Source organism: Hordeum vulgare, chromosome 7H (assembly GCF_904849725.1).
Source record: "Hordeum vulgare subsp. vulgare chromosome 7H, MorexV3_pseudomolecules_assembly, whole genome shotgun sequence".
In the NCBI taxonomy this organism is placed as follows: domain Eukaryota; kingdom Viridiplantae; phylum Streptophyta; class Magnoliopsida; order Poales; family Poaceae; genus Hordeum; species Hordeum vulgare.
This window is the reverse complement of record NC_058524.1, coordinates 105,681,694-105,701,611: the sequence shown is the minus strand read 5'-3', so window position 1 is coordinate 105,701,611 and position 19,918 is coordinate 105,681,694. Positions and strand designations below refer to the sequence as shown.

General features: G+C 42.1%; 1 protein-coding gene and 1 pseudogene across 1 annotated transcript; both read right to left on the bottom strand.

Annotated features, from left to right (window-relative positions):
- Positions 1 to 6,457: 6,457 nt before the first annotated feature.
- On the bottom strand, positions 6,458 to 9,409 carry LOC123408410. The gene is made up of 7 exons (XM_045101524.1): positions 9,280 to 9,409; positions 8,942 to 9,170; positions 8,352 to 8,413; positions 7,979 to 8,242; positions 7,060 to 7,384; positions 6,843 to 6,942; positions 6,458 to 6,727 (listed from the first exon to the last, which is right to left on the bottom strand). The coding sequence occupies exons 1-7, from the start codon at positions 9,407 to 9,409 to the stop codon at positions 6,458 to 6,460; spliced, it is 1,380 nt and encodes a 459-aa protein (XP_044957459.1).
- Positions 9,410 to 9,519: 110 nt separating this feature from the next.
- Positions 9,520 to 19,694, bottom strand: LOC123408408 (annotated as a pseudogene).
- Between the last annotated feature and the right edge of the window lie 224 nt (positions 19,695 to 19,918).

Here is a 19,918-nt window from a genome sequence, read left to right as displayed (position 1 = left end):
ATAAAAATAAAAATAAAAATATGGGCCCGACCATGAACCCGTACTAGGAAGGAAGATGTGAATGCTAGCTGCAATGAAAAGAGAAAAGGGGACTCAAAAAAATATATCAGGATCAAGATTCCCAATCCCTAGGCATATAAACACTTCTCAAAAACTAGTTAAAACCTAAACCTAAAAGACTTAATCACTCAAATTCTAGAGCTATTTAGATCAATCTTATGGAAAACCACTAAAATAGACCACATGATAGTATGAAAATAATAATCATTATTAGCACAATTTCAAACAATATGAAAACAAATATTAAGCCACTAGTACATAAACCTCATATCAGCAGTTTAGTGTCCATCGCTTTCGGCAAATGAACCGCTTCTTGCTTGGTTTTTATTTTTATTATCTTACGATTTTATCTTTTCTTTTCGGATTCACATTTTCTCTTAGTTTTTCTATGTACCTTTTTATTTATTTATTTTTCATTTTTCCTAAAATCTTCCAAATTTTGGAATATTTTTTGAATATTGAACATTTGTTTGATCCACAATTCATTTTTGAAATAATAAACATTATTATATATCGTAAACATTTCTTAAATTCATGATTTTTTACAAAGTCCTGAATTTATATTTACCTAATAATAAAGAGGTTATCGTTTCCGTCGGAAAACCCACCGAGGTGATTTTACAAAAAAAACCTTACTGTTTATGACATTAAACTCGTAGTATATATTAAATGTTTTTTAAAATACTCATATCTTTTAAACCGTAACTCCAAATTTAACATATTATATATGTAATTTGATTAGAAAAATATGTAGAATTTAAATATGATATTATTTTATCTGTTAAACGTTTAATAAAAATACTATCTAGATTGCAATCTTAATAAATAAGTCATTATTCGTCTTTCTTTCATACCGGTACTCATCCGGGTTGGGGATGAACACGTCAACAAAATCAGGATTAGAGATGAAATTGAAGCTCACTTGACTGATTCTTTATACGTATTAAATCTACATGCAAGCCGTGTTAAAATTGAAGAACTGTGCAATTTTGAACTGCATTTTTGTAGGATAAGACCATCTTTATTTGTGTCGTAACTACAAATTCTCACATTATAGACCATTTTTTTATAAATTAAGAGCGTGTGGTATTTCTTTCTCCCGTTGCAACGCATGGGCTCTTTTGCTAGTGAATAATAAACATTGTATGATTTCATGAACATTTTTTTTAGAACTAGCGTCTTTTAAAATTTGGATTTTCTGAATACTGAACATCTTTTGATCCACAATTCATTTTTGAAATAATGAACATTATTAGATATCGTAAATATTTTTGAAATTCATGATTTTTTACAAAGTCCTAAACTTCTGAATAATAATCATTGTATGATTTCATGAACAATTTTTTTAGAACTTGCGTCCTTTAAACTTTAGATTTTTAGGAAATTACGAATTAATTTAAAGATAGGAAAAACAAAAATAGAAATGAGAAAAGAAAGGCATAAAAATAAAGATAAAAATATGGGCCGGACCATGAACACGTACCAGGGAGGAGGATGTGAATGCTAGCTGCAATGAAAAGAGAAAAGGGGACTCAAAAAAATATGTTATGATCAAGATTCGAACCCGGGTCTGCATTATATGAGGGCAAGGCTTCCGCCACTTTGCTACACATGCGTTTGCAACACTATTGTGTCCAACCATATAAAAACGAAACGGCACGGCGATTTTGACAGGAAAAGAAATCTGAATCATTTTTTGACTTGTGGATGACATAGTGTGTAATTTAGGGCAACTTTAGGGGCAAAAACTACGATGGACGACCAGAAACACTATTTGCTTTATTATTAGGTAAAGATAAAATAACAACATATTCAAACTCTACACATTTTTCTAATCAAATTCGATATATAACATGTTTAAATTGGATTTACGGTTAAATTTGAAATTACATATTTATTCTTAATATACTCCGGATTATTAAAATTATTTAACATGTAAAATAATAATATATTCAAACTCTACACATTTTTCTAATCAAATTTCATATGTAACATGTTTAAATTAGATTTACGATTTAAAAGATATTGTTATTTGAAAATACATATTTATTCTGAATAGACTGCACGGTTATTAACACAAAATTATATAAAACGATTTGCTGTGCCTACAGATGGACTGCGGGTTATTTAGCGTTAATGCTAGGGGTTCTGTGTAAAATTCACAAATAACGGTTCGGGCTCACCTAAAAATGGACTGCGGGTTTATTAACAAAAACGACAGGGTATTTTTTGCAAAATGACCACAACGGACGACAGAAACACTCCTTGCTTTATTATTACTAGCAAAAGGACCCGTGCGTTGCAACGTAAGAAAAAAAAACCCATCATTTTCAATGGCGATGACCACATTATGTTCATATCTCATCGCATGATTTCAAAAATTTGTTCACGAATGCAAGAAAATGTTTCTTCTTTTAATTTTATTCACAATTCACAAGTTGAAACAATGTCCATATTTTTTTAAAATATCATGGTTATCACAAACTTGGTAACTCAAAGAATTGTTCTGAATTTCAAGAAATATTTTTTTAAATATCTATAAAATTCCGATCCATTCCGACAATTAATTCTTCAAAATTCACTCAGGTATATAATCAGAAAGACTCAGAAGCATTACTGTTTAACTGCATACATTCAATCATTCGTGAACATTTTTCCAAATTTGGAACATTTTTAAAATGGAGAAAATATTTTACTATTTATACACATTTTATTAAAATTCCAAACAATATTTTATATTACGAACTGTTTTCAAGTATTTTCTTGTGAATTGGCGAATAAATTATTTTTTGAATTACCAAACATTTTTTAATTGCATTAAAGAAATTTCTCAAAATGATGGACTTTTTTTATTCAAGAATGTTTTCTCCAAAATTACGATTTTTTTAATATGCAAACATTTTTAAAAAGATCCCAAACAATTTTTGAATTCGCAAACATTGTATGTTTTATCAAACATTTATGTAAATATATTTTTTTGAATTGCGAAAGTTTATTTTGATTTATTCGAATATTACTCAAGATCCTCTGCTTTCGATTATCTAATAAATCTTTTAATGAAAGTAGATTATTTTGTAAGTTTACAACTTTTATTTGAATTATAAAAAATAAAAAGGAACAGATAAATAATAATTAAGAAACTAAAAAAAGGGCCCCGCCCATGGGCTGGCCCAAACGGGCGTGCTGTTTATTTTCCAGCGAACAGAGTGTAGTACAGCTGATCGCTATGCTTGGGCCGGCCCATGCAATGATTTCCTGCAAAACGTTTTTTATAATTTATAGATGGAATTGGTGGGTAATATTAAACAATTTTAGATGTAATTTTAATGATGTACCACAGAAGCAATAGGTGCTTTATTAATACTAGTAAAAGGGCCCGTGCGTTGCACCGGGTGTAAATAAAATATGCTTAGACAGTTGGAAAAAACTACCACTAAAACAAAATTGCAATCAGTCAAACAACCATATAAAAATAATTTTTTCAAATAATTTTGGTTTAAAACAATTTTTCAGTTTCTAAATCCCATATCATTATCAGAAAACAAACTAATAAGTAAACATGGATATGCTCTTCCTTGATTTTCCACATGGCAAGTTGAAACACTTTTTGTTGTCAAAATCGGAGTACAGTATCGAAAGTATTGGGATAAGATTTCCAATCAAAGTTGACGAATGATTTTGGTTTAAATAGTCAACAAAACAATGCTATTAGATCTGATTGCTGCATGTCTAAGGCTCAATGTTTCCACATTCCATGGTAATTAAAGTAGAATAATTAAAATTTCTATTACAAGTACATCAAGGACTAAATGAAACATGTACAGGCCGACCATCATTTTCTTAAGTATTTCCCTTTGCTATTATTTCAAGTTGCATAGGATTACATTCAGCATAACTTAGTATGTATTTCTACCAAGTTAATCTGGAGAATATATGATGGTGGTATTAAAACCATTATTTCAAGTCAAGAGAAGTACTTGGTGTTGCACTCAAAGCTGAGATCGTAGGCCCGTAGTAGCCTTGAGTAGGAATGCAGCAAGTGCCCTTGCGAGCCCAGAAGAGATGAATCTCAAGAAAGTTCTTCATGACAGGAACAATGTAAAGAGACTGAAAACATAACAGTGATATTTTGAACCCAAAATGAAAGCCGAGAGAACCTACTAAATATACTTAAGATGTTGAGGAGATATTGAAATATGGACGGACCTGTTGCTGGAACTATCAACCACGAAATTATTTGTCACCAGATTCAGATTCCTAAGTAGAAGGAACAACAGGCAAAAAATCAGAAGCCATTGATCGTACTTCATACCATATTCAGGACTTCTTTGCGATAGCTTAAATAAGAAAAGTTAATTTATGCATAAATTTTGAGCTAGTCTGTAAGATTAATGTCTCACTTCACTCAGAATAGGAGCCATAGGCATCTTAAACAATTTTATAAATACTTGTAAGATAAATGCACCAAAACAGTGTTTCAGGTATGTCAAATATGGTTCTCGCTTATTTCATCTGTACATTATAAGCCTAGCAAGTAAGCTCAGGGGCCTAACTTAGACCAAACGTGCCCTTAGTTGGGCTACATTTGATTGAGCAAAAAAGGAAAGTTTCAGGACTTGGAACTTACAATTGTGAATCTTTAGCCCAAGAAGGAACAGTTCCTGAGAGCTGGTTGTAAGAAAAATCTCTACAAAGTAAAAAACATGAAAGCACCATCACAGATTAAATAAACACCTTCCTTCGTTTACTGTGTAAATAAAATTAACCACATTACATACAAATTTCTAAACGAAGATCCTATTGAGCTTGGGAGGTTCCCTGAAAGGCTATTATTCCCAAGAAATCTAGTCACAAGAAAATTTATAAACATTAGCTACAATAATGATGAAAGCCTTCATTTCATAGAAATATGCTTTGCAAGTCAAGGTAGTCCATACAAGAAGCTTAATGAGTTCAGATTCAACAAGGTTTGTGGTACTTGGCATGTGATGTTGTTGAAACTCAAATCCCTGTAACAAAAAAAAAGAACGAGAAGGAAGGATGTCATGAGCCAATGTGTAATCCAGAATGATGCAAGTATCTTGCACGAAAGGAATTTGGCTGTAGTTTACTTTGGAAATAAAATGCTTACACCCGAGAGAAACGGGACGACTCGGAGCGGGATATCGCGGGGGCGTTTGGCTCATAATGCTGCAACAAAGAAGTGCAATGTTGCAAGCTCCAAATATGTCATGTGTGATCTCTGGGAAAGATAAACATACTCGGTGCGTCCTAACAGGAAAAAAATACTACATACTCCTAACGGAAGGAGGACGCGTTTACATTCTCTACTTCAACACAGTTCGCACACATGTCGCCGTTTATCCTCTTTCTTCGGCAACAAATACTTTCATTATCTAGTTAATGAGAAACTTACACATAGAAAATATTTGATGGTAGGTAATTTAGTAATGTAGAAAAATAGTAGGATCCGTTATGTACGGTCTTATACTCAACTATAGCAGACTAAAATTTGAAGGGTCCAAGTACTTTGGTCAGCTCATTATTTAACAACATACAGGCTCATACTTTAACTCTATCACAGAATACCCAGAACAACTATTGTGAAGGTCCTTAAAATTGAATAGAAGCAAAGAGTTTCAGTTCACCTAACCTAATGTACATGGTCTATGTAATGGAAAAATTGTGCTTCTTGTTATGTGGTGGGCATCGGAGGTTGGCTAGAAAAGGAAGATAAATGATAAACATTATTTCTAGCAGAAAATAATTGAACTGAAGTAAACACTTCTTTAGATGTAAACAAAAGTAAACTCTGAACACTAAGAACAGAAAATAGACTGAAGTTCTGGCCATGCATTATTTATGAAAATAAACTTCAAATTCTTGAGTGTGTGAGACAAAGGACATAGTGTAAAGTGAAATCTCTAATAGTAGATGAACATCCAGCCAAATCAGATAGCCATGATATCTATTGTAAAAATTGAACAGTTCAAACAAACAATGTCAAGCTACTTCTACCAGGAACGGAGGAAGTATATTTCTTAATAAGAATACTAACATGTATGTGATGATATCCTGATTAAAAAACTAAATGAAGGCAAAGTCCCTCAAAAGAACAAATCAAGAAAAGAACTATATCCAGAAAAGAGGAGATCAAGCGTATACCCAAGCACACCATCAGCTAACGCCAAAAAAACGCACTTGCATCACATAAGCGCATATTCACTAAATGAATCAGTATCTAGCTACATGCTCATGCCAAGGACTCACATTCAATGGGAAATTATACCCCCAGAGTTGTTGAAACCGAACAGTTCAAGAACCAAAGAAAATCTCAAACAGACCAAGTGATTCGAGCAAGAACCACTGGACTGTTGCATGGGATTATGCAATTAGACTAATAATCAAGGAAAATAGCCAAAGAAAGGGGCCTCAGAGGCAACGTCGTTCGATGTAGAAGCATGCCCTGATACTTGTACAAGAAGGCTCTCTCAAACTCTTGCACATGATACTTGATGTAGCGGTCAACTATAGTGATATTCATCAGTTTATTTGGGTCAACTTTCCCTAATCTCTCGATGTATACTGGCCTTCCTTGCCTGTCAACTCCATGGTAACCCTGAGGATAGTAGGAAAGCACCTCGTATAGCTCTTCAAAATCAAAATCCTACAGGATTCAGTTGTCAGAGGCAAGTGGTGGTTATATTGTCGAGAAGAAGTAAAAGTCTAGTTTAAGAATAAGGATACTTTTCCTGCAGGCGAGCATCATTAGTCCCACTCACCTCGAGTATTGTATCCGCACCGAATTCTTTTCTCCATTGAAGCATCTCATCCCACATATGAATGGCTTTCTCAGTATCAAATTTCCTTGCCTTCAAAAACCTACACTGCATAAAAAGGCAGGGTAGTTTTAGGCTTCTAGAGTAATTAAAACAAGAAATTCTCTGTCCATGCTTCGGCAACTCTTTGTCTGCTGCTGAGTTATGTTTGAGCACCAACCTCAGCAACATGTGATAGTCATTTTGCTTGTCACACAGCGAGTTCCTGCTCAAAAGCTCTTGTTGAAATGTGAACACGGCGCGTTCCTCCTCCTCGTCTCTGACATCTTCAATTGTGAAGGAAGAAGCCCGATGGTCCACCTTCCTCTTCCCACGCTTCTTGAGTGAATGTGTAAGCTTGCTTGACGCATTTAGCACTTTCTTATTGAGTGACCCGCCGATGGACAGCCTTGTCCTCTCATCCTCCGAGTTCTCCACGTCTGACCTCCGATCTTTTCGCTCATCGAATAAGAACAGACCCTCCATGCTCTCTGACCGTCGCCGCACTTCATGCAAAACACGTCATTACAAATTAGTAAACACATCAGCAATGCAAGACATTTTTCTAAGAAAGAATGTCGATCTCGCAGCCTCTACATCAAGCTGAAAGATGAAGAAACCGGATTGGTTATACCTGACATTTTTCTGGAAGCAGCAGACTCAATTTACAGGTTGGGTGACTTCTGTTAGGCGATTATATTGTTATATTCATCCACACAAATGCACCTGGAATGGAGTAGACATCGAGCAGAGTATCATGAGAATATATGCCTGTCAGGCTTTAGAGTACAGAACAACACTATCTAAATTTCTTTGCATAAAGGTACCATGAGAGTATATGCTTGTCAGACTTTAGAGTACACAACAACACTATCTAAATTTCTTTGCAAATATAAAGGTACCATGAGAATATATGCATGTCAGACTTTAGAGTACACAACAACACCATCTAAATTTCCTTTGCATAAAGGCCTTCTTCGGCATGAAATTAATGTTCTAGGTAGACATGACATGCCTTTGTTCTGACGTTACCAAAGCAAGTCATTAACAAGAAAATGAAACTGTCACCATTAATGTGAAAGGAATCGGTAGGTACATACTCTCCCTTCTCTTTTCACCATCCACATTGTCCTTTATTCCCAGGAGGCCGAGCAGCCATGGCCATGGAGCGCCGCCGTCGGTGGCCTCCATTACGCGTCGCCGCGACGGATCCTGACCTGATTTGCCTCGTGCCGACGTCCGCCACTTCCCGCCGTCCCCCGCCTCCCAGAGCCCTTCCATCGTCATCCTGTGTAGTATGGCGCGCGGGTCCGGGAGGGAGGCATCAGATCTGGCCGGTGGAGATCCCGTGGCGCGCTGAGCTCCTGGAGAGAAGGAGAGAAAAGGAGATTAGAGAGAGAGAGAGAGAGGGGGGGGGGAGAGAGAAGGCAGGGGAGCGGCGGCGTGACCTCGGAATCGGCGGTGGCGCCGAACGCCGGACTACGCGAGGGAGGCACCGGATCTGCCCGGTGGAGATCCCGTGGTGTGCTGAGCTCCTGGAGAGAAGGAGAGAAAAGGAGATTAGAGAAAGAGAGATAGAGGAAAGAGAGAAGGCAGGGGAGCGACTGCGTGACCTAGGAATCAGCGGCGGCGGCGCCGGATGCCGGACGACGCGTGAGGGAGGCCTAGGAGGAGGCGCATGAGAGGAGGAGCTCGGGGTCGGGGATAAGGGAGGAGGCGCAGGGGAGGAGGAGCTCGGGGTCGGGGATAAGGGTTGCGAGCATAATTTCTAACAATTGTAATGGTTTTTACGCAAAAAGCGAAACGTTTTTCCTAGAGTGCCACTTAAACAGAGACTCGGGTTGAACATCTAAAACCTTGGGGGCTTTTTTGCAAAACTACCATGACGACGTACGACAGAAGCGTTAGCTGCTTTATTAATACTAGTAAAAGTGCCCGTGCGTTGCACCGGGTTAGATTGTTGGCTTTTCCATCATGAATTTTGTATTTGAAAAGCCCGCGCATCCCCCCTCCCTCATGTCCTTACAGTCAATTCACTTGTATGTTAGTGGAAGATTAAACACCTTGAAGGATTTATTGACTGAGCATCATACTGCTCCTTGAGGATGGGAGCAAAAAAAGAACTCTGTCCAACTTCTAGAAGAGAAGCAATGTTACTAAAAGTATCCATATGCTTTGTCAGGCCATCGGTCTGGTGAAGGAAGACGACAATTTCATGAATTTGGTCGTTTGGTATTGATTGATCAGGATTCAAACACAACTCCTCAATTTGAGCAATTGCAAATTGTTGCCCTGGAATGATGAAAATAAAAATAATGTAGATGTCAACGAACAACTGAAAGTAGAAGAAGCAACCCTGACACACTCAACAGAGAGTTTAGCTTCACCACCTAGTGTTTACCTTTCAGCTTCATGCCTGAATTATCAGAATCTGACAGTGCAAGACCAATACCGACTTTCTTGGCTGCTGAGAGTTCCAGTACACTCGACAGAGTCTCAAGGAGGCCATCTGTAGCAGTTTTTATCCGCATTAGTGCCTCACAGAAACAAGTGCTGAAGTAAGTTTTATCCAGACAATATCTAAAAGTGGAGGATAAAAGATCATGCTTCAACTGCAAGTTTTTGGCCTCCCTGTCATTCAACAACACTTCATCCAAACAGACTTGGAGCATCAACACATAAAGCCACATAGAGCCTATTTCTCCAGCTGACAACACGAGTCACGTATGCCGAGCGCCAGATGAACCAGCTTGCAAATCCTGCGGTGGATATGCCCTTCGAGCCCTGTGAATAGGGAAAAAATCGCTCAGTTCGACTCCTGGGCGTCTAGTGAATTGCAAAGATTCACAAAGAACGGAGGAGCAACCAACCTTGCTTTGCCTCAGATCCACCAGAGCTTTGTACCTTCCAACTGTTGCCATACTCCCTAGATGCTTATACACAAACTTTGGACCTAGATCAACTTTAACCTGGGAGTTTGCATGCCCTCCTCCAGCTTTCATCACACTGTTGAGCGGGCGAGCAAGGTACAAGCCTTGTCGCTCGGCAACCTGTTCAGGAGTACAAGCGGCACATTATATGTACATAGCAAAATGACAGGCCTTTCGTCTGAAAGAGAAGGAACAAAATCCTAGAATGCATGACTGATATGCAGCATTGCAAAGAGATAGTCTTATGTCATGCCCAACAGCCCAAGTGTCTGCAATTTGATGGGATGTAAAATCATCTGTTCAATTTTATCTTATGCTATGTTTCTATTCCACCCAGTTATATTGCACTTCAGGAAAGAGGAAACAATATATAAGACCATTTTTTCTTTCTGAGATAGTAACTTTGACAAAATGCTTTCATACTCTTGAACTGCGTCAAGATAGTTCGTGAAATTACCTGAGCTAAGGCTGGGAGAACTTCCTTGCGAGTGCTTTCAAGGAATCCACAGCAATCACCAACGGCGAATACATCTGGCACTGAAGGAACACGTAACCACTCATCTACACCGATCCTGCAAACAGTAATTAATTGTAAGGTCATACCAATTAATTATACCTTCCTCCAGCTGACTTAGGAAATGGCAATGACTTGACGAATGATGAAGCACCAACTCCAGTAGACCATACAAAAAAACATAAGGAACCTCCTCTCCGTTGTCCAGGATTAATTTGTCGGGTTGTACATCCTTCACGATTCCTTCAATACAAATATAAACTGAACATCAATACAATTTAGTTTAGACAAATACAGTTTGGGGGAAAAAATGCCCACGCAAAGATGGCCATAGTTCATGATGAGAAGCAAACTAAGCTCCCCTATTTGAAGTCTGGTCATGGAAGCGACCTGCATTGGAAGGGTGTGCCATGGTCCATTAAGTATGAACCTTACGAAAAATGGCAACTGAACAATGCAAGGAATCTATGAACACTGCATATAAAACCCTTACCAAAATTGGTAATATCTAACTGAGATCCTTGTAGGCCAGAATATACACAATGATAATAATAACTAAAAGGTACAAATACTTCCTAATGTGCTTTATTTATGGCATCTACCCTTTGTTAGGTTGATCTCTTCCGCGTGGGCCCAACGGCCCACCGGGCCCTTGATCTATGCGCCCTGATCGGGGGCGCCCAACCCGTTATGGTTGGTGGGCCCCTGTGACCTGCGCTATATATATAAAGTGGTGGGGGCCGGGGCGCACGGTACGAGGTTCACCGCGCCGCCAGACACCCCACCTAAATCCCCTTCCGATCTAGGGTTTTGCGCAGTGCTCACGGGAAGCACCACCAACGACTACACCTCCTACCTCAAGCCACCGACGACTACACCGGCACCAATGGCCGGAGCAGGGAGTTCATCGGGCTCGGGATTAGGTAAGCACATGGTAATACCGGATCTATCTATGCCTAGTCGATCTACGGCTTCAACATTGGTATCAGAGCCACTAGGCAGAGATCTATTCGGTACAAAGAAAGCTAGTTCCCCACCCCTACAAACCCCAGATGGGCATGGCACCGAGGATGGCTACGGCCTCGTCGGAAAAGAAGCGCCGCCGCAAGGCCGCGCCTGTTCCTCTCGATCCCCACACGCATCGGCAAGCCGAGGTGCGGGGAAGAAGAACCTACCCCCTCGGGGGCTAAGTACGGATCAAGATCCGAAAAGAAAGACAAAAGAAGATCGGATTAAAACGGACAAAAGACAACAACAAAAGAAAGGGGAACTATGCAAAAAGGAAAAGGGCGCCACTACTGAACCGTTTGACGGCGGCGCGTTCACCCTAGAGGTGCTCGCGCAGCCGGCAAAGGGGACGGAGATGGCGCCATCGAACTGCCCAAGGTTGAAAGGATAGCAGGGTGTATGGCACCCCAACGCCCCCCTTGACGGCGGCGCAATCTCCCTCGGGAGAGGGCGCGCACCGGCAAGAGGAGCGGAGGGGGTCGCCGCTGCATCTACGGCGGGGCAAAAGCCTCCACGCGAGAGAAAGAAAGGAGCCGGCCGGGGCCCTCTCCGGCGGGGCGAGTCGCCGCCGCGCAGAAGAGCCGAACCGGCAAAAAGAAGAAACAGAGAGGCCGCCGGCTCGCGTGAGGGCCGACGAGAGGCCACTCGGCGGGGCCTTAGAGCCACCGCGCGAGGGAAGAGGGAAGGGCCATGGCCTCCCGTCGGACATGCACGACGTCTAGATGAGCTCCGTCTTTCTCTCTGCCGAGTGAGGAAGAGAGCACAGGCTAGAGCGGCGCTGGAATGGGCTAGGGTTTTTTCGGTGGTGCGGCTCCAGCTCTTTTGTTGCACCGATGGACCCGCCCGACCGTCGGATCTCATCCGACGGCCGAGGCCGTTAACCTAGCTCGGCAGCAGGCCGGTTTGGGCCGCGCGAGGGGTGCGCCGCTCCAGTGGGCCGCGGGAGCCGCGCAGAGACAGACTGGGTCGCCGGTTCGGCCGACAGGCCGAGTGGCGCTGTGCCCTGCGGGCGCGCCAGGGAGACGGGCCTTTGGGCCGAAACCAAACCGAAGCCGGCCCAGAGAGAAAAGGCCTCGGCCATTTTCCTTTTTTAGAAAGGATATTACGTTTTCTGTCTATTTAGACAGATATAAAAGGAGTTTTCTAGACGGTTTTTCTATGAAAATATGTTTAGAAAACAGAAAGTAAAAATGCTCAAAGTTTCTGTAATTTTTTACAGCATTGCTATGTCTTTTTCTGTAAAGAAAAGTGGAAAGTATTTTGATAATAAAATAGCTTTCTCAGAAAAAGAATAGTTCATGAATTTTATAAAAGCATTAATAGAGTTCATGAATTTTATTTTAATGTCAGAATTAATTTCTGTTAAGTTTTGAGGCACATGAAATTTTATTTCACGTTTTCCGCTGCTGTAAGCAATATGGAATATGATCATGTTGTTATTCTGACCGACGTTGTTTAATCACACGGTCATATTGCATGTTGCAAAATGATGCATTTATTTCTATCATTTGCCCAACGGCAATGTAGATTAATATGCATAGGCAATTATATGATTATATTAACCAACGTTATTTAATGCATATGATTGTCGTACTGATTTCGCTTATTTGGTGATTTCAGGAGGTTTTCATCTCATGAGCTGCCTCAAAGAAATTCCGACACTCAGGGGAGACAACTACTCTGAGTGGAGGAAGAAGGTGGACATGGCCCTCTGCATAGCAGAGGTAGACTGGGTACTGGAGGAACCACAGCCAGCCGCACCTGCAGACCCAGAGAGGGAGGCTGATGAGGATGATGAGAGCTGGGACAAAAGAAAAGGAAATTATGAAAAGGAGGTCATGTCCCACTCCATCAACAACAGGCTTTGGTTGAATGCCAACAAGAAATGCTTGGCGTTCATAAAGAACACCATTGAGACCACTATCGTGGGATCAATTGCTGATTGCCCTACGGCAAAAGAAATGTTGAATAAGATAAAGAGTCAGTTTACTGGCTCTTCTAAGACGTATGCCACCCAGCTGATCAAGCAGCTGGTGACAGAGAGCTACCATGGTGGTGGCCATGGCATAAGGGAGCACATCCTTAGGATGAGCCACACTGCGGCTAAGCTCAAACCTATGGATGCGGACCTGGAGATAAAACCAGCTCTCCTTGTCCACCTGGTGATGGCATCTTTGCCCAAGGAGTTCGAGACGTTTGTTGTTAATTACAACATGCAGCCCGAGACTTGGGACATAGAGAAAGTCATCGCCATGTGCACTCAAGAGGAGGAGAGGATTAAGGCCTCACATGGTGGATCTATCAACTATGTGAAGGATAAGAAGAAGGGTTTTCCGCCCAACAAGGCTTCTCCCTCCAAGCCACAGGGCTATGGCCATGGCAATAGCCATGGAAATGGCAATGGTAAAGCTCCTGCCTATTTTCAGCATAGGCACATTCCAGTGGACAAGGAGACTTGTATCGTATGTAAGGAGAAAGGGCACTACAAGAAGGATTGTCCTGTTTTTCTAAAGACCTTCATGGCGAAGAGAGGTAAAGATATAGTTTCTTTTGTTAATGAATCCTTGTATACAAAGTTTATGAAATCTACTTGGTGGATTGACTCAGGAGCAACTGTTCATGTTGCAAATTCTTTACAGGGATTCAGTTCGACGATAACTATGCCAAGAAATTCAAGAAGAATTGAAGTTGCGAACGGTGTCCAAGCCGAAGTTGAAGCTGTGGGTGACGTCTCCTTGGAGCTAGCCGGTGGTTTCAAACTTCTGCTTAGGGATGTGCTTTTCGTACCTTCATGTAATAGGAACTTAATAAGTGTTTCCTGTTTAGACAAAGATAATTATCAATGTTTCTTTGGACATGGCAAATGCGCCATTTGGTCTATTAATGATTATGTTGGGGATGCATTTCTTCATGATGAGCTTTATTTATTATCGCTATGTGAAAAAGCACCCTATGTGTTGAATGTGAATGAACAAAGTACTTCGTCGAACAACGATCAAAAGAAAAGAAAAAGAACTCACGACTCCTCGAAACTATGGCACTGTCGATTGGGCCATATTTCGAGGGGGAGAATAGAAAGATTAATTAAAAATGAAATTCTTCCAAAGTTGGAGTTCTCTGACTTAGAACAATGCGTGGATTGCATTAAAGGGAAATATGTAAAACAAATAAAGAAAGGAGCAAACCGAAGCACAGGCACGCTGGAAATTGTCCACACTGATATTTTTGGACCGTTTCCGGTGAAAAGTGTGGACGGTTATGATTCGTTCATAACGTTCACAGACGATTACTCCCGCTTCGGATACATTTATCCAATCAAAGACCGACATGAAGCATTGGATAAATTCAAGATATTCAAAGCTGAAGTTGAAAATCAGCTTGATAAAAGGATTAAGATAGTGAGGTCTGACCGTGGGGGGGAGTACTACGGTTGACACACTCCATATGGCCAAGTCCCTGGACCTTTTGCAAAATTCTTGCAAGAGACTGGCATTGTTGCCCAGTATTCCATGCCGGGCGAGCCTCAGCAAAATGGAGTAGCTGAAAGGCGTAACCGTACTCTCATGGATATGGTACGCAGCATGGTGAGCTACTCAGACCTTCCGTTGGGATTATGGATGGAGGCGCTTAAAACCGCCATTCACATTCTCAACAGAGTTCCAAGCAAGTCGGTGCCCAAAACACCGCACGAGCTCTGGACAGGAAGAGTGCCATCCCTACAACACTTAAGAGTGTGGGGATGCCCTGCGGAGGCCAAAATGTTTAATCCAAATCTTGGAAAGTTAGACCCGAAGACAGTGAGTTGCCATTTCATTGGCTACCCTGATAGGTCAAAAGGTTTTCGTTTCTACTGCCCAGAAAAATACACAAAGTTTGTGGAAACGAGACATGCTGTCTTCTTAGAGGACGAGATGATGAGGGGGAGCCGGGTAGCTCGGACAATTGATCTTGAGGAGAAAAGGGTGCATGCACCCATTCCGATGATTCAAGAGCCATTTTTTTCACTACCCGACGTAACTCCAACCATGACAACTGCGAGAGAAGACCCGGAACCTGTCCTTCAGGAGCCGACTGAACCCGTTGTTGATCATGAATTGGAAGTGCAGCAAGAAATAGTAGAAAGTGTGCCCGACAATGAGGCACTTAGAAGGTCTAATAGAACAAGAAGATCCGCTATTTCTACTGATTATAAAGTATACAATATAGAAGTGGCCCACATGGAAGGTGATCCCACCACATATGAGGAGGCCATTAAAAGCCCTCACTCATCAAAATGGATAGAGGCAATGGAAGATGAGATGAAATCGATGAGTTCTAATCATGTTTGGGACTTAGAGATCATTCCTAAAGGAGCAAAGACAGTAGGCTGCAAATGGGTCTACAAAACAAAGTATGACTCTAATGGGAATGTAGACAAGTATAAAGCCCGACTTGTCGCAAAAGGATTTACACAAAGAGAAGGGATAGATTACAACGAGACCTTTTCTCCGGTCTCTTGTAAGGATTCCTTCAGAATCATAATGGCACTAGTTGCTCATTTTGATTTAGAGCTGCATCAAATGGATGTAAAGACGGCGTTTCTAAACGGTGATTTAGAAGAAGATGTCTACATGAAACAACCCAAGGGTTTTATCATGGAAGGCAAGGAAGATCTAGGTTGCCGTCTAAAGAAATCCATTTATGGGCTAAGGCAAGCCTCTAGACAGTGGTACATCAAGTTCAACGATACCATTAAAAGATTTGGATTCCAAGAAAATGTTGAGGATAATTGCATTTATGCTAAGTTTAAACATGGGAAATATATTTTCCTAATCTTGTATGTGGATGATATCTTGCTTGCAAGCAATGGTATTGGTCTACTACAAGAGACAAAGAAGTTTTTATCCTCACATTTCGACATGAAAGACCTTGGTGAAGCTTCATATGTTTTGGGCATTCAAATTCACCGAGACAGGAAGAATGGAGTCTTAGGACTCTCACAGAAAGCATATTTAGAGAAAGTTCTCCAAAAGTATAATATGCACAAGAGCAAAGCCACACCTGCTCCCATAGTCAAGGGTGATAGTTTTGGGAAATATCAATGTCCCAAGAATCAGTATGAGCTCAATGAAATGAAATCAGTACCGTATACTTCGGCTGTTGGAAGTTTACAGTATGCACAAGTGTGCACACGCCCTGACTTAGCTTTTATCACCGGAGTACTCGGTAGATATCAAGCAAATCCAGGCCAAGAGCACTGGAAGATGGCAAAGAAAGCTTTGCGTTATGTGCAAGGCACAAAGGAAATCATGCTGACATATAGGCGATCTGATTCCCTAGAGATAAAAGGGTACTCCGACGCCGATTTCGCGGGAGATAGAGATGATAGAAAATCCACGTCTGGGTACGTGTTCACTCTCGCAGGGGGAGCTATTTCATGGAAAAGCTCTAAACAGACCATAGTTGCATCGTCTACGATGCAAGCAGAGTTCATAGCATGTTTTGAAGCCACCGGGCAGGTGATATGGCTAAAGAAATTTATACCCGACTTGAAAGTGGTAGATTGTATCCACAAGCCACTAAAGATATACTGCGACAACCAGCCCGCAGTATTCTACGCTCACAACAACAAGTCCAGCAATGCTGCCAAGACAATAGATATAAAGTATTATGTTGTGAAAGATAAAATCCAGGATCAAACTATAAGTCTCGAGCATATAAGTACGAAGTATATGCTTGCGGATCCGCTAACGAAAGGCTTACCACCCAGTGTGTTCAAGGAACACTTAGCCGGCATGGGTTTGATGGAAAGCCTATGATCCCTGGATAATAAGAGGCCCAGAAGTAAGTGAATTTATTTCAAAACAAAAGGTGTGTTGTGGCTGTATGATTCTATCGGCAATCAAGCTGTGACGATGAGACATGCTCTGCACGCCTATATGTGATGGAATAAATAAAAGTATAAAGTCAAAGTGAAAGTTGAGATCAAGGGGGAGAATGTTAGGTTGATCTCTTCCGCGTGGGCCCAACGGCCCACCGGGCCCTTGATCTATGCGCCCTGATCGGGGGCGCCCAACCCGTTATGGTTGGTGGGCCCCTGTGACCTGCGCTATATATATAAAGTGGTGGGGGCCGGGGCGCACGGTACGAGGTTCACCGCGCCGCCAGACACCCCACCTAAATCCCCTTCCGATCTAGGGTTTTGCGCAGTGCTCACGGGAAGCACCACCAACGACTACACCTCCTACCTCAAGCCACCGACGACTACACCGGCACCAATGGCCGGAGCAGGGAGTTCATCGGGCTCGGGATTAGGTAAGCACATGGTAATACTGGATCTATCTATGCCTAGTCGATCTACGGCTTCAACACCCTTTGCTTATGTAGTACATGCAAATCCAACAACGATAATAATGCATTGGAGCTTCTGGTAGGAGATCAAATTGCAAAGCTTGAGTCTTGAATCAGTGCAAGCCAGAGACACATAAGGTCCTTCATTCACATGAGACTGCAAAAATTAACTGTCACAAAACCTGAAACCTGATTCAATCTGGGTGTACTTATACCATTCATCTGCTGGATAACGAACTTTGTTCTCTCGAGAACTCATATATAATTCAATATTACTATCATGTAGGATGCAAATAGTAAATTATCTTCTTTAGAGCAACTTGGAAGCTCTCTCAAATATAAATAGAAAATAAATAGCCAAAAAGATTCATGAGAAAACCTAGGTGCTACAAGACTTCACCTGAAGTGTAAATATACAGTTTGAATACCAATGGCCAACCTACAACTGATTCAAAAATTCCTCGCACACAGAACTCTGACTTGTCAGTCAGATGTCCAATTTCTTTTTTCTGAAACTTGAATTCGTATTGCACATATTCGACGCTAGTATGGGACAACTCATAAATTTAGAATCCCATCCGAACTTGCTTCTGGATTTGAAATTTAGATGAGACAGAGTCGTGTCTGTCAAAATCGAAACCATTCTTAAAATGTTTCAGTTGGAAAATCCCAAAACTGGGAGTTTCACGAAATTCAGCGGTGTGACCATGTCAATGTCTTCACGTATGAACTACTTTCTCAAATCACGTTGGCGTACAGCGACAATGTGTGCAAGAGACAACACGTTTTAAACTGTCCCCAAATAGCATTAGTTTCAGAAGTTCAGAAGGTGAGAGACAGTAAGGAGGCGACTCACCCAACCGCGCGAGCTTCAGCCTGAGCTCGCTGATCTCCGACCGGAGGGCCTCGCCGTCGGGGGCGAAGATGGATCCAGCCTCGGGTGTGGCGCATGTGACGGCGAGGAGCACCGTGACTGTCAGCAGCGCCGCGGCGGAGCGGCGGGCCGGGGAGACGGGTGGGAAGGTGGGGAGGCGGAGGCTGAAAGCGAGTGAGAGGAGGCGAAGGGGCAACAGGAGGAATGCCGCGGTGACGAGGGGGGCTGCCCCGGCGGCCTCCGCGGCGACGCTCTGGGCGTCGAGGTGCCGGAGCAGCTCCACCACCACCTCGAGGTAGCCCTTCTCCGCGGCGGCCAGGAGCGGCGTCTTCCCGGCCTCGTTGGCCTCCGCGGCTACGCCCTGGGCGTCGAGGTGCCGGAGCAGCTCCACCACCACCTCGAGGCGGCCCTTCTCCACGGTAGCCAGGAGCGGTGTCTCCCGGGCCTCGTTGGCCTCCGCGGCCACGGCGCAGCGGACCGCCTCCAGCTCCCCTCCTACCTCCCCCGCCGCCACGACCAGCGCCGCCTCGTCCAACGCGCGACGCAGCGCTGCGGCGTCCCCGACCCGCGCCGCCATGTGGATCCGAACTTCCTTGCCCTCCTCGCCACGCCGGGGCCCTGCTGCGAAGCTCACATCGTCGGCCAGATCCGCGAGCTCTCTGTTTCTGCACGCGCGCAGGCAGACGAGCCCCAGCTTCAGGGAGGACTGCGGGTTGATTTCGATAAACCTCAGGGGCTCATTTGCAAAAACGCCGCGACGTACGACAGAAGCCGTCGGTGCTTTATTAATAGGGATAGATTAATAGGTAATGAGTAAAGATTAGGGAGAGATTCTAGGTTTGATTTTTATTTTTATTTTATTTTATCATTTTCTGTACTGCCAAAATTTCTTTAATATAATGTGGATATTTTCAAGTACACAGAGGACATTTTTTTAATATTCATTGAACATTATTTCTCGACGAAATAAAAATGTAGGTTCAGAACTATAAAAGGTTCTGATAAGGACTAAAGTGAAAAGGAAAAATCAGAAACTAGAACAACTGATACGGTCGCCTCTCCTTGCACCACATGTCGAGTGCGGACCGCAGCAGGAAACCCCCCGAGATACGACGTCATGCCACTTGTCATGCCGGCAAACATCATGTAGTGACCTTCATGGGATACCTCTTAACTAATGATTTCATTGTTCTCTTGAACCCGTTGTTGCTCAAAGGTAAAGAGAAATTTACATTTTACCTCCTGAATGCTACTCCCTCCGTCCCAAAATAAGTGTGTCTTAAGCTTAATACAAATTTATACTAAAGCTAGTATAAAGTTGAGACAGTTATTCTGGAACAAAGGGAGTATGACACTTTTTACATTTTAATTGCGAGATGTAGTC